The following is a 15,075-nucleotide window of genomic DNA, read 5'->3' on the forward strand; positions in this document are numbered from 1 at the left end:
AGGGTATCCAACACCACAAATTAAAGGGCATTGCTCTGTTTTTCCAAATGGAACAAAAGTCAGCCAAATTAGTAGCCGACAACTATGTTTGTCTAATTACTTCCTCATTCACAAAGATAACATTATATACTAATAACCAAGTAATTTGGCCTTTACAAGTTTTTCCCAATTCTAATTGAAACTTGACTTCTGCAAAGATTTGAGTTTACAGAGTGTGTTTTGAGGGAGTGGGTGAGATTTGGGTGGCTCCAGATTTTGATCCTTATGTGTAATGGTACTGTCTGGAATTTTTATTTTTTTAAGAGAAGGAAAAGGGTATATAGCGGCTATAGAGATTGGGATCAAACAGTCATCATCCTTGTATTCCATTTGCCTTTACAGGAAACTGAAGCTTCAGTGGAACAGGTCTTCTGTCTTTATACATATACCTAGGAAGGCATCTTAGCGGAACACATTGCCAATGTAGAATCAAAATAGTAATGCAAAACAAATATTGAACATCATTCTTAATTAGTAGAAGGCAAATACCAATAAAAAAATTTCACTACCCTAACGAAGAACTTTGGTTTACCAATGATGACTCCTACTTAACATTTACATCTCATTCAAGACATCAAAATTGAGTAGATGAGAAGAAAATGGCATTACCACCCTTTTTTTTCTCTTTTTTCTAGTATATGATCATCATTCTTATTGCCATGTGCTTTGAGAATTCAGTGAGCCCAGAAGGAAAAGTCAGCTGCTGCCATTAGTAGTTGAGGGCCAACTAGTCCAATTTGTAGTCACAGAATCCGGTGAAGCTGGTGGTTGCTTACTCTTCAACAACCCAACACTGTCTGCTGGAATCTCCACCTCCTCTGTCTTTACTATATTGCAACCCTCACTCTCAATGCCCATTAGAACCTCAAGCACTTCATCCATAGCAGGTCTCATTTCCTTCTCATTTTGCAAACACTGAAATGCCAACTCTGCCACTGCCATTATCATCCTCCTTATGTTCTGGTCTGAATCAAACCCAAGGGAACGGTCAACAAGTTCATGCAATGCATGGTTTTGGATCTTGTTGATAGCCATGTTAGACAAGTTAATCTCATGCCGGTGCCTAGTGATATCAACAGCAGGCATGGATGATATAAGCTCAATCAGGACCACCCCAAAGCTATAGACGTCACTCTTGCTTGTAAGCTGGTAGCATTGGTGATAATCGGGATCAACATATCCAGGAGTTCCTTGTGGAGCAGTTGAAACATGGGTAACATCTGTCGGGAAGAGACGGGACAGCCCAAAATCTGCAACTTTCACAGAGAAGTTGCTGTCAAGGAGAATATTGTTGGTTTTGACATCACGGTGGATGATATCAGAAGCATGGAGATATTTCAATGCACTTGCAGTCTCTATGGCAATTTTCATTCGAGTTGGCCATGTGAGTGATCCAGGTTTAGCTTGTTCACCGTGAAGATGATCAGCAACAGTACCGTTAGGAACGTATTCATATACAAGGAGGAGCTCTCTGCTGTGGCGAGAGGTGCACCCATATAGGGAGACTAGGTTTCGGTGGCGCAAAAGTTGGAGGATCTCAACTTCATTCATGAACTGCTCAACCCTCTTGTAATTGTTTTCATATAAGCGCTTCACAGCAACAACACGACCATCACGGAGTTTGCCTGATAAGATCATACCAGAACACAGGAATATTCCATTAAATGGTGCAAATAGGCAAATTCCAACTACAAGAGAGTAACTCCTCTTACCATGATATACGGTGCCAAAGCCTCCATCTCCTAGTTCTTTGCTGGAATCAAAATTGTTAGTGGCTTCTTCAAGTTCTTCGTAAGTGAATATATGGACTCCGTGTAAGCTGCCCTGGCTCTCAAAAATTGTCTTCGAAGAGGGATCAGAAGAGATATTTCGAGAGAACAAAGGTGGAGGATAGCGCTTCTTGTAGCGGCGTAGATACATGAGGAAAAAAATGCTTGAAATAAGGAGAGTACCTAATCCAGCACAAACACCTGAAGAGGGGAAATAAACAGGGAGGCATAAAAGCAGTGTGAGGATTGGACCGGGAAGAAATCTCGCTGTATCTGGTCAAGTAATTAAGTTGACAAAAGAAATTTCCAATTTGGGGGCATATTACCTATAATAACCTTCCTGTGATAGTTTAGTCCCTCTGTGATAGCAATAACGAAATACAAAAGAAGTGTTAGTTTAATCATTGATAACTAATCACATACCAATATACACATTAATGACAAGCTTTATGAACATTGTATCCTCGTACACAACCAATAGGACCTGCAGTTCCAAATTTTCTATATGTTTCACTTTCACATTTTCATGTTCTTGGTATTCCACTTATCCATTAAAGGGTTTAGGAAGGGGGGAAAAAGCTGAGCTATGTTGATTGAAGACAAGATTGTAGGAGAATGAAACAAAGCCATAAAATCATCATATTTACGATTTTGATTACGGATGTTTGGGGTAGCCATGTTAGGGTTCTCGCCCATACTAAAACCTGAAAGGATGCTGTGGTGATTGGTCCACACGATGTATCCAGGACTTTACATGAAGAGATGTTAATTAGCATTGAGGGTGTTTCTCTAAGAGGAAGAAAGTGGGGATGCCTAGAGTCTAGAAACATTTACAGAGGATAGAAAAGCTGGAATAGTAGCAATTTTCAACATCCAATTGGCATGATCTGTGGTTCCATTTTGCCTCATAGCTTGACTGTTGAATCAATACATGTGCCAAGGCGAAAACATTCATGCAAATTTATATTAAATTAACTTGCCCTTAAAAGAAAAAAATGCAGCAGAAAAATATCTAATCGTCCATGAAAAGGAGTCCACAGAGAACTAAATATGTTTCTTCTTGTGATGGTAAGGCCTAAGGTTTACCAGAACTCCTTTCAAGCTTATATAATCATTAACTCTCTTAGAAGTTCCTCCCAAGGCACACATTTGACTTGGGTGAAAGCAAATAGGCTTATGTATTGCTGATCCCAATCATGTCATCTCCAAGACCAGACTAAAAAGAGAAAAGGAGAAAAAAAACACAAAAACAAAAACATGACCTTTGATTAACTGGATTGTCTCCTAATGGTAGCAGAAAGGATGTGAATGAAACCTTGGATATAACCAAAACCTAAACATGTTGAGAAAGCAGCAACTTTTCCTTGCTCTCTCAGCAATCATTGTACAAAATGGCCTAAAAGAAATCAAAGAAAAACCAACACAAAACTGCAAAGAACATCTTGCTTTCTAGGGGTTTTAAATAATTTAGGACCAGAATTCAAATCATCTAACAATGAAACAATTAAATGATGATTGAAACAGATAGTATCAGATAGAATTACCATCATGGCAAGTTCTGAGATGTGGGCGATCCTGGCAAAAACAGATGAATTCATTGTTTTCAAATCCACAACGCCCACCACTTCTCTCACAAGAGCTACAATTATTTGCAGTCCAACTCAAAACAAACCCCTCCCTCAAAATCTCTGTGAAATTCCAGTTTAACAAATTTCCAAAACCCTCTTCACCATCAATATCGACAGGCACATTAACCATAGATTGGCATGACTCTGTAGAAAAATTCATGTACTCCAAAGCTTCCTCATGAAAGCTAGCAAAGGAGTGAAGAGTAGCATTGCTCATGCAATCAATTGGAATTGTTAAGGTCTCAACAGGAACAGAAGTGCAGTTGTAGAACAACAAGAGATCATAATGAGAAGGACTGTAATTGAATGGAGTCCTATCAAGACTAAAGTTATGCAGAGGAGTTGGGCATGAATCACCATCATAGACAGCAGAATTAGACATGAGAAACGAGTGGTTGGTGTAAAAGATCTCTCTAATGACATAATAATCATCAGAAATAGTGAGCACTGGTTTTTCATCATTGCAAGTGATTGAGAAATTTGGGAAACCACAATAGGATTCTTGTTCTTTAGGAATCCAAAAGGGGTAGCTTACATTTGGACCTGTCCCACAATTGTGAGGCTTGCAGGCCTCAAACTTTGGATCAGCAGATAGGGTTTCAATAACAAAGCTGGTGAAGATGATAATGACTACAATTATACAGAAGGTACTTTTCCATATGAAGATGTTCTGGGCATCCATTTGAAGAGGAATGGAGAGAGAGAACAGAGGAAAACAGAGAAGATGAAGAAAAGTGGGGAGTTGGAGGGGAGCATTTGAAGACAATTTCAATGGAGTTGGCTTGGCTTCTTGTATCTTTGTCTTTTAAGTCATTAGTCTTACCCCTGTTTTGTTTTGGCTTATAATTGTTGTTTGAAAAGGCTTGCTTGGCGTGGGGAACCCAACTTGTGCTTCAAGTAAATATCAACTTTGATTCTCCCCTCCCTTAGGGTTGAAAAATTCATGAACACATAAAATATAACCTTTAAATTAAAAAAAAATATAAGTAAATAAATAAATAACAATGATGTTGACCCATTCACTACCTAACAAAATTTCAGAAATAGAACTTTATAAGACCTGTAATAAATGTCAAACTTCAACCAAAAAGTTGGTAATGGGTCCTGAATCTGCAATTTGGACAACCACTAGTTTTTTTGGCACAGGAACTCAGCAAACTCATAACTACAAATGAAGACACCATCACCGCCAAGTAAAAATGACATCATAAGGTAGATAACAACTAAAGTAGACAAAAGTATGACAATTTGGAGAACGTATCTGCTAGATGAAAGACTAGTATACCCATGGTGTATCCCCTGGAAAGCATACTATGAAGGGACATCTTTGGAATGTAAAATTGAGTGATGATGGCATGATTAAGTGGATGACCTTCTGAGTGGGGGTGGTTGGTTGGAAGAAAGTGTGGAAAGACAGAGAACTTTTTCCCCTCTTTCCACATGCCAGGAAAGTAAACCAAAAGAAAATTGCATTGATGACTCCAAGCCGACGGAGACACACACAAGGGACTCAAAATTTTATGACCACAGTGACCATAACACCCTTCATCAAACCATACATGACAAAACAAGGTTCATTCTCAAATCCATCTCTCAGAAAACAACAAGTTACATATGGGGTTATTCTTAATTCTTAGTTAACGACAGATAGACAAGAATATATGGTTGGTGTATGAAGCGATAATTGGGAAACCTTGACCATGAATGACCGGATTATTGCGCCGATTAAGGAGTCAAAGCTGTGTATCACAAGATGAGAATGATTTTTGAATGGCGATGTTCGTTATATGTCTACTAATAGAGGTTATAAAGTTTGAGGTTTTATTCAAGCAAGTTCACATGATGAAGTTGCTTAAGTTGAAATTCACCTAAATACAAGCAAGCCCTTGACATCATTGAGCCAATTGAGTTGACTCCTTCTAACCAAACCATTTCTACAAATCATAGAGAGTACATAGCAATGGGGAGGAGACCTCTATCAATCACAGTTTTGGGTTGGCCTACCCTTGGCCCAGGATGAAGTTGGAGTGAGCTTGAAGCACAAGCTTTTAGCCCAAGTTGTTCTGGGTAAAGTATAGGAACAGTTCAAATCTATGGGGAGGCTGATCAATTTGATTAAAAGGAAAGTTATTTGACAATACAAAAAAATCATATAAAGAATTACATGAAAAATATAAATAAACAGTATGCATGATAAATAATTAGCTAAACAATACTAATAGATTGGATTCATGCACTCCCAAACCCGATGCAAGATTGACCTATTCGCAATCATGTCCAACTTGGACCTGGATCTAACTCGAAACCATGATGCTGTATATATCAGAAATGGATATTATTATATTTTGTGATGTAAATCATTTTTTAACTTGAACTTATCTAGATTCACGAAATCTCGACTCAATTCATTTACTTTGGCCCAGTTGACAAGTCTGCAGAGAAAATTGACGGTTCTACCAATAAAATACAGTCAAGGAAAAGCTCTGGAGGCCTTATTTTAAATAGGGTAGTCATATCTGGAAAACATGGTGTTTGGTTTCGAGGAAAATGTTGGGAAGTAATCATACCTCACCAAAGCACAAAGAGAACAGAAAAAGTGTAATTATGCTTAGGACATGCCTAGGAAACTCATGTTACCTTGGGCCATTTAAGGGGTAACAAGTTGAAGGTTCCTCATCTAGTTTGGGTGGTTGACATGGTCAATGTCAACCATGGAACCACCAGCTTGACAGGCACCCCTTCTGGGGCCTACCTTGGAGTCAAAAGTCAAGCAGATATGAGCATCATGACCATTCATCAAGTTTGACTTTATCATTACAGTCAAAGAAGGGATGTACATGGGGACCATTTAATGTGGATGAATAAACCTTCCGACTGAAAAAATAAATTTCAAGCCAAGAAGCAGAAACATCCCAGAAATTAGCCTAAAGGACCTGAGTACGAATTTCAGGGTAGATCAGCCTGCCTCAGCAGGCCTTAGCTTATAAAGGCTCCTAAATTTCAAAGTTTGAGACATCTACACCTTTATTAATAAGCCTGCCTACTGGCTCCATAGCAAATTCTAGATTTATTCATTGAATTCATACAACAGTAGAAGGTTTATTAGCCACAGGTTCACTATTGACCTTGTCAAGACTTCATCAAACCGCCACATTGCCAAAGAAATTCTAGAGCTAGACTTATTGAACCCAAAAAGTTGTTCAATGATCAGATGTGTTTTCCGGATGTACTGCTCTTTTTTTTTTTGTTCCCAGGGTGAAAAGAGAGGTTTCATAATGGAAAAGTAGGAAGCCTATGGCACGGAAAAATCTTCATTCCAATAATATAAGAAGATCTGGTAAGATAAAATTGTCTCCAGCTAGCTAGACAGGTTAATCAAGGGGGAGATTTTAAATTTGGATGCATAATCCAGTGAGATTCAATAGTGGTCCATCCAAAATTGAGATGGGTGATTCCTGAGATAACATTTGAATTGGAATTTGTACCAATACTTCATGACCACTGAAAATTAGAACAAGGAACAGGGACAACGGTTCTGACCCTCCCAAAACCCACGAGCAACGAGGTTAGCTTTTGATAGACCAAAAGTTATGTTACGCAATTATCAATTCTGCCATAAGCCCATGAACCCTAGCAAGCCTCACAGTTTGATGGATGTAGAGCAATCTGATGGGAAACATACCTGATTTTTGACACGAATATGGATAAGATTTATCACGGCAAAGGCAGCTAAATGAAGACGTGCTGGATGATCCGCATATTCCACCGGTCGTATTACAGTGCACACACAACCCTCTGACTACGCTATAATCCACATCAAATCCCATATTCATAGCCTTTTCCAGTCTCTCTCCGTTACTAAATTCGCCCCCTGTCCTATTGGCATTGAGTTCATCAATAGCGGCTCCTAGAACGGGAAGCGTGACGTTGATTTTGCAAGTCCTTAGGATTGCAAGGTGCTGATCAAGCCCCAGAAACGCTTCATCCGCGTAGAAAGCAGTGGTATCATTTATATCTTCAACTGAGCATGTAAAATTATTACTAATATTCCAGGTAGCCGGGAGTTGGGACAACACGTCATCGGGGCAACCGTAAAATAAGGTGAGGTTTCGATCGGTACCAGCATAATCAAACAACGTATAATTGAGAGTCGTGGATTGGAATTCTTTAGGACAAGTTTGATCCCAGAAATCCTTTCGGGCTATTCTCATAGCATAAGTGGAATTACTGATATTGAGTACTCGGAATTCCAAAGAACCAATATCTATAAGAGGGTAATCATCATTCTGGCACTTGAGCTCGAACCCTTGTTGCCCACAGAATTTAGGTCGACCATCTCCCCAGAAAGGATACCCTATGCCTTTCATGTCGCCGCACTCGTACAGACTACTTGTGCACTCCTCATATTGTTGGTTATCAACGCAGAAGCACATAGGAATAGCGATGAAGATGAAGAAGAAGGTGGTGATGGGGGAGTGTAGGATGAATGATTGAAAAAGCTTGGAACCCATTTGGCAGAACTCATGGAGAAAAAGCATCGCAATGGAATTAAAGATTGAGCATAGGATTCAAATCAAAGATATAGAAGATTTTTGGTATGTTCGTTCAATGTAAAACAGATCAAATTCGCATTGTTGACAAAGAAATTTGGCGGGTCTTGAATTTTATAACAGTGGGATTTGATTAATGGCTGTCGAGTCTTGACTCCTGACTTGGAGTCATTTTCTTGCATGAGAAACTTGGGTTCGACGCAGCAACAGCGAAGGCGTGCCTGAGGCGTAGCACACTGACCGCACCTGAATTTACAACACTACCCCTGTAGTTTCCTTCAAATAACTTCAAATACCGCATGAGAAATATCACGTGTTGGACCTTGTAGTTGTTGGAACTTGGAGCCCGACAACTAGATTTGAAATGACACAAACGCCCCCCGCTCGGTGGAATAGTTGTTGAAAACTAGAAATTGTGGGCGCGGGTTGACCAGCTCAAACGTCCAGAGTGTTTGGTTACGTAGACATTCGTATTCAAACTCCCAAACGCCGGGCGTATGCGTATTGGGTATAAAAGATAGGGACTAGGGAGCATACTATTCTTTAGAGCCAGCTTGGCAGCTGAGAAAATAAAATATGGAGGGGGCAGAGATAGGAAATTTTAAGATATTAGAGAGGGAGATGGTACTTGAATCCACGGTTTTCAACGTAGTACACCCTGGATGATTCAATTTTGAATTTCTTAAACTACACCTAATGAAGAAAAGTAAATAAATGGAAAACAAAAGAGACAAGGAGGGTGACTTGTTCATATTGCATCATCTTAGACTATGAGAGACGAAAATAAAATTAATGTTCTTATCAACATCGTATGATACGATACCAAGTTCTATACTTATTAATTTACGATATCTACGACATAATAATATTCATTTAAATTCCTAAACTTAAGATTATATAAAGCCTAAATCAAATTCATCTTTTTAATTGTTTCAATATACTTCCTAAATTGACTAAGTCAACAAGTGTCTTAGAAAGAAAAGTCGATTGGAAAATTCGACTTATCTCAAAGATATTTTCGGGACCATGTGATACGATTAATTACATGTTTGGAATAAAAATCTAAATTGACTTTGAATATAAATACTGAGATTTGTTGGGTGCTTTATCTGTTTCTTAGTTTTACTTATATTAAGATATGCATAGTGGGTATTAAATTAAGTAATAGGAAGAATTATTTTAGATGTGGTCATTTTCATTGGGTGGTGACAAAGCTAATTACTGCCAATATTTCTCTCAAATTAAAATTGATTGACTTTATTTTTTATATTATTTCAAATATAAAAAAAAAAAAAAAAGGAAAAATTAGTATTTACAAAGAACAGGTCATAATTTAAAAATAAAATAAAAAATTATGTCAACCTAAATAATCTTCCAAAACAATAGGGGAAAATTGGTCAACCATTGGATTGGTATGAAACATGGGGTTTATAGAAGTTTACTTGTCCATGTTTAGACAATATTTTTTCAACAATAAATATATAATTAAATCAAAATAGAAGGCCTCACCCATTTGATAAAGCCTGAGAAAGTGAGGTGAAAAGTATAAATGACAGACGTGAATGGAAGATGGGTCCTTGATAAAGCAAAGTGATAAGAAAGAAGTAATGATGCATTAAGGCGTAGTTGAGAAAAGGGTTGCGGAATTGAACTATGGCCATCCAAATAATTGAATAGATGATTGAGTAGAAGAAAACAGATGTTTTGATGTAATAGTAGAAGAAGCAACAAAGGAAAAAACTAAGATACAAATCATCGAAAGAAGAAGGATACATACTTGATGAACGTGAACAGCTTTCTGGATAAGGCCGGTCACGACAAAAACAAGAAGGCGTGTTCAAATTCCTGTCATACCCACACCTACCGCCAGACTCCATGCACCCTTCGCACTGTGACTCGTTTGCTGTCCATTTGACCTCAAACCCTTTGCTCAAAGCCTTTTCCACATCTAATGAACCATTCATAAGGCCTTCTACAGCACTTCCGAGAACAGGAAGAAGAGCACTATACCCACATCTGCTTCTGAATCTATTTGCCAAAGATGTATTTGCCACAAAGTAACTGTGGATTTGCTTCTTGTTTACTACCACACAATGATACTCATAAGATGATAAACCTTCGATCGGAGGACAATTGTACAAGAAAGTGATAAATTCAACATCGGAAGAATAGCTGAAGGAAGTTGACTTTATGCTTGCGTTGAAGACCGGACAAAAAAAATTACCCGTTGAGGGCTCATAGATTCTGGCAATCTTCAGGGTCTGAGTCCTATTATCCATGTCGATGACATGAAATAATTCAGACAAGATCCACATGGTGGCCTCGTCTTTGTGACAGTACAGACCGAACCAGGGATAACCACAATACCAAGGTTGGGAGCCGTTTACCCAGAAAGGGTAGTGAATTTTTCCCAGTCTACCACATTCTGCTGAAGAATTGCAGGTTGCATAGCGAAAATCGATTCCGCAGACATATTTCGGGAAGCCATGGGAGAGGATGGAGATGAAGAGGGAGATGACAAGGGAAGAAGGGAAGAAATCTTTGAGATGCATGGAAGTGAAGAGGAGGAAAAAATGATAAAGAGTGATGAGTGGATGGATATATTAGGCCATGGAAGGATAAAACTAAATAAAAACTCCCTTCACTCAATGCCCCCAACCATCCATTCATCATTGACTTGGTAAATGGCCCATACTACACGTTTCAGGAAAAATAAATGACAACACTAGACACATAATATGTGTGTATTGACTTAGAAGACTCGTGGAGAGTACTCTCTCAAAAAATCATCAATCATATTCAACACTACAACTTTTGTTAAAATACTTTTACATGTGGAAGAAGATTATTATTTCATACATTTTTAATTCTTAAAAATCCTTTAATTAATTGAAGAAATTTGGGGCGTTATCATACTCGCAGAGCCTCTAAGAAAGGGACTGCTATGCAGGATCTGTCATTTTATCACGTCATGGAGGAAAAACAGGTGTCAGATGAGATTTCGATTTCGATTGGCTGCTTTTCACTCCTATGGACCAATTGACAGTGAAACAACTTCTCTTGAAAAGAAGTTGTACGTGTATATTAAAATCTCGTACATTTATTAAAATCTAGTGCATTTATTTGTGTAGAAATTTTGTCATTTAATTTCCTAAAAAGTCACTCTAATACTCTAGGTTAGTTTTCTACCCAATAGTAAGGCATTATAAATTTTTATTAGAGGGGAAATCATGAGATTTACGAGAAGACTGGTGACTGAAATGGTAAAAAAAAATCAACACAAAGACTTTATTCAGCTCAATACCCTCCGGAACTTATTCCTTGACTAGGCAAATAACCCACACTACACGTTTCATGAAAGACAAATCAAAACACTAGTCATACTTTGTTACCTAAAGAAATGAAATGAAATAAAATAAACAACTTTCTAATCCTAATTAGAGTAGCTGGGACAAGGGCTGTTGAATGTGACGGGGATTCCAAACTTTCCTAGAGCAAAAAGTAAAAGGGGGAAGAAAAAGAGAAGGAACCAAGAAGAGAAAATGAAACAACATCGATTGCCGTAGATATGTTGATCAAAGACTGAAAAGCATGGAAAGAGAAGAGGGGTACATACTTGAACGTAGATTTGGACATTTGTTTCGGTAAGGGTTATCAGGACAAAAACAGCAAGGTTGGTCCAAGGTGCTGTTATATCCACACCTACCCCCAGACCCAACGCATTCATCGCATTCTGTCTTGTTTACCGTCCAGTTCACCTTAAACACGGAACTCAATATCTCTTTCACACCGTCTGCTGACTTTGGCACGACCACTGGAACTGAAGCACTGAACTTGCATTCCGATGCGAACTCACTTGCCGCTGACGTATTCGTAACCAAATAAGCGTGGCTTGGAAAGCTATCGATCACGCAGGAAAAGTTGTAAGATCCTGGGTGTGGATCAGTGGAGGAACAATCGTAAAATACGGTGGCGATTTCAACGTCGGAAGTATAGCTGAAGAGAGTTGAATCCATGGTTATGTCGAATTCAGGACAAAAGAATTCATAGAAGGTCGCCATCTTTAGGATTTGGGTGTCATAATCGATGTCCATGACAAGATAGTCCCGGTGCATGATCTGTATGGTGGGAAAATCACCACGCAGGCAATCCAGCTTGAACCTGGGATGGCCACAGTAATCAGGCTGGGCGCCGTTTACCCAGAAAGGGTACTCGATTTTGCCCAATCCACCGCATTCCACCGGAGAATTGCAGTTTGAATAGTGAAATTCGTCACTGCATACAAAGTTTGAGAATTGGTGGGAGAGGAGAAAGATGATGGCAGGGATGACCAAGGAAGAAGGGGACAAATTGGGATGCATTTTGAGAAGATAACGGGAATGGATTGGTGGAGGAGTGAGAAATATGATGATACAGATGAGGATATATCAGAAAATTCATTGATTGATTCAATTGACTTTGTAAATGTATAAACCCATAAGTCTACTCAAGTTTAACGAGTGATGACGCTTTGCTAAGAGTGTATGGTAAAATCCCGAAGGGCCAAACTTAGAGACACCACAACCATAATTAATTCTATATGATTATTACTAACAATTAGACAATCAACTCATTGGCTGAGTGATTTGTGAGAGTGGAATTGGTTTGAAAGGAAGGCATATTCCAAACAATTACACTTCCAAGTTCCAACTTCCAACACAAATGAATATTTAATAATACCTATTATATCAATATTATTTCAGAGTAAATGAAAATCAAATACTTCAATAACAACTAGTAAATTTTTTTTCATTTTAAATTTTATAATTTAAAATATGTTTGATAGTGATTTTAGAAAGTGTTTTTAGTCTTTTTCATGTTTGAAAGATAAAAAATTTTAAGTATTAAAATATCAAAAATACTTTCTAAAATTATTATTAAATACATTCTTATTTGACCATATAAATTATTTTTAATTTTTTTTTTACAAAAAGAACCTTTATTTAATAATTGTCTAATAGGGACCAATTAAATATGTTTGTGTACGGAACAATACTATAGTGGGAAGATGAGGGAGGAAATTCTACCTTTTTAGATGTGGAAGATAGAAAAGGAGAAAGGAGAAATATAATAATGAACACTCATTCCACTAAAACGTACGGTTCAAAATTATAGATGTAAATTAGAGATGAATGATTATTGATGGATGTGGGTGGCATAAAGATGGAAGATGTGTCAGGGTAAAGCAATTGGTAGAAAAGAATGTATTGGAGATAAAAGGTTACAAAATTGAAGTGATTTGGACGCCCGTGGGTAGGTGTTCAAATAATTCAGGGCATTCCAACTCTCCTACCTCAAAAAAGTATAAGGTGATGCAGAAAAAGGCAAAAAGATAAAAAAACAGAGAAAACGAAAATATTCGGAAGATTCATCCTACCAAATACCCATGAATCAGCTAATAGCCCAATTATGCCTGTCCGTATTTTTGAATCCAACAGAAGAACCAACACAGAGAACAGAGACTTGATATAAAAACGATGGGAATAGAAGAGAACAAGCAGAGGGATACATACTTGAACATTTATTTGGATAAGGTTTGTCGCGACAAAGGCAGCATGATTTGTTCGACGTAGTGTCGTATCCACACCTTCCCCCAGAGCCAACGCATTCTTTGCATATTGCGTTGTCTATTGTCCATTGAACCTCAAATCCTTCTCTCAGAACCTCCTCCACATCATATGATGAACCCTTCCGCAGCCCTTCTAACTCCGGCACAAGAACTGGAAATTTAGGAATAACAACACCAGATTCGCATCTGCTTCGAAGTTCCTTTGCCACAGATAAGTTTGTTGCTAGGTAAGCCTCGTGAAGACGGTTATTCATCGTGCAAGAGAAGTGGTAAGCTCCAGGATGATCACCAATGGTGGAACAATCGTAAGTCAGAGCGAAAGCCACCGTTTCAACATTGGAAGTATAGTTGAAGAGAGTAAAATTCATGAGCGGCGATTGAGGACAAAAAATATGCCCCATGGACAATACATCCGTAGAAACAATCTTTAGGATTTGAGAGTTATTATCGATATGGAGGACTTTATATTTTTGGGACATCATCTCTATGCTGGCATATTCGCCTCCCTCACAGTCGAGCTTGAACAAAGGATGACCACAATACTCAGCTTGATGACCATATACCCAGAAAGGGTACTCAATTTTGCCCAATTCATGCCCGCACTCAAACTCAAGCAGAGAAGTGCAGTTTGAATAGTGAAAATCGTCAAGGCATAGAGAGCATGGGAAGTGATGGGAGAGGAGGAAGAGGATGAGGGAGAAGAGAAGGGAAGATTGGGAAAAATTGGGATGCATTGGGCGGAAGGATGAAGTTGAACTGGTGGGAAAATCACACATACCATGAGCAAATCAATGAATGAGAGGGGATATATAGACACAAAGAAAAAAAAAATTGAAAGTGAAATGCGGCCCCATATTCTTCTTTCATTCAAATTTCCGTTACTCCATAGAATATATGCATTGAGTCATTGACTGGGTAAACAAATACCCCGAAGTCTATACACGTTTAATCGATGATTACACTTTCCTCATGGAAGACTTGACTTAAACAAAGACTTTTCATTCCCTCTCCAATCACTGTTGCTTATCCAAACTTTCTACCTACCACCTTTCTTAACCTACTCTCTCAAATGGTTCCAGGTTTAGAATTTAAGAATCTCAGCATTCACACTCTTCACTCCGCGGAAAATTACAAAACACACGAATAAAAAAAAAGGAAAAAACGATAAACTTAGAGAATAATATTGTAAAATATATAAATGTAAAATTCCTAAGGGGCTAAACTTCAAAAATACCACAACCCTAATCAGTGTTATACAATCAGGTAGTCCAACTATTTGGGTGTGTTTTCAGAGTGATGCTACTAGTTTGCAAGGAAGACATGGACTGAACAATTAGGCATTTAAAATTTATAACCTATGATATAATCATATAGTTTGATGGTGACGCTGCGGTATAGCTACGTTATATTAATGGGACAACCAAAACCATTTATATTATATCAAAATTATTTTAATAGAAAAGAAGGAAATGAATAACAGT

At 38.1% G+C, this 15,075-nt stretch overlaps 2 protein-coding genes across 4 annotated transcripts; both read right to left on the bottom strand.

Annotated features, from left to right (window-relative positions):
- Positions 1–441: 441 nt before the first annotated feature.
- LOC100266453 (LEAF RUST 10 DISEASE-RESISTANCE LOCUS RECEPTOR-LIKE PROTEIN KINASE-like 1.2) lies at positions 442–15,075 on the bottom strand. Of its 3 annotated transcripts, none has more exons than XM_059734069.1 (4): positions 13,539–15,075; positions 2,135–2,167; positions 1,752–2,009; positions 442–1,664 (listed from the first exon to the last, which is right to left on the bottom strand). In XM_059734069.1, the coding sequence occupies exons 1-4, from the start codon at positions 14,368–14,370 to the stop codon at positions 736–738; spliced, it is 2,052 nt and encodes a 683-aa protein (XP_059590052.1). In that variant the 5' UTR covers positions 14,371–15,075; the 3' UTR covers positions 442–735. The 3 variants fall into 3 exon arrangements, with proteins under 3 accessions (XP_059590052.1, XP_010663615.1, XP_010663616.1); XM_010665313.3 differs by lacking the exon at positions 13,539–15,075 and adding an exon at positions 9,764–12,645; XM_010665314.3 differs by lacking the exon at positions 13,539–15,075 and adding an exon at positions 3,353–5,015.
- LOC104882348 (LEAF RUST 10 DISEASE-RESISTANCE LOCUS RECEPTOR-LIKE PROTEIN KINASE-like 2.7) lies at positions 4,702–9,770 on the bottom strand. Its single transcript, XM_010665316.3, has one exon. The coding sequence runs from the start codon at positions 7,972–7,974 to the stop codon at positions 7,030–7,032; it is 945 nt and encodes a 314-aa protein (XP_010663618.1). The 5' UTR covers positions 7,975–9,770; the 3' UTR covers positions 4,702–7,029.

This window comes from Vitis vinifera, chromosome 17 (genome assembly GCF_030704535.1).
Source record: "Vitis vinifera cultivar Pinot Noir 40024 chromosome 17, ASM3070453v1".
Taxonomy (NCBI): domain Eukaryota; kingdom Viridiplantae; phylum Streptophyta; class Magnoliopsida; order Vitales; family Vitaceae; genus Vitis; species Vitis vinifera.

Coding starts and splice junctions, on each gene's coding strand:
- LOC100266453 (XM_059734069.1), bottom strand. CDS start 14,370: ATGTGTGATTTTCCCACCAGTTCAACTTCATCCTTCCGCCCAATGCAT. Junction 2,010..2,134: donor TCACAGGAAGGTTATTATAG/GTAATATGCCCC, acceptor TCCCCTCTTCAG/GTGTTTGTGCTGGATTAGGT. Junction 1,665..1,751: donor CTTTGGCACCGTATATCATG/GTAAGAGGAGTT, acceptor TGATCTTATCAG/GCAAACTCCGTGATGGTCGT.
- LOC104882348 (XM_010665316.3), bottom strand. CDS start 7,974: ATGCTTTTTCTCCATGAGTTCTGCCAAATGGGTTCCAAGCTTTTTCAA.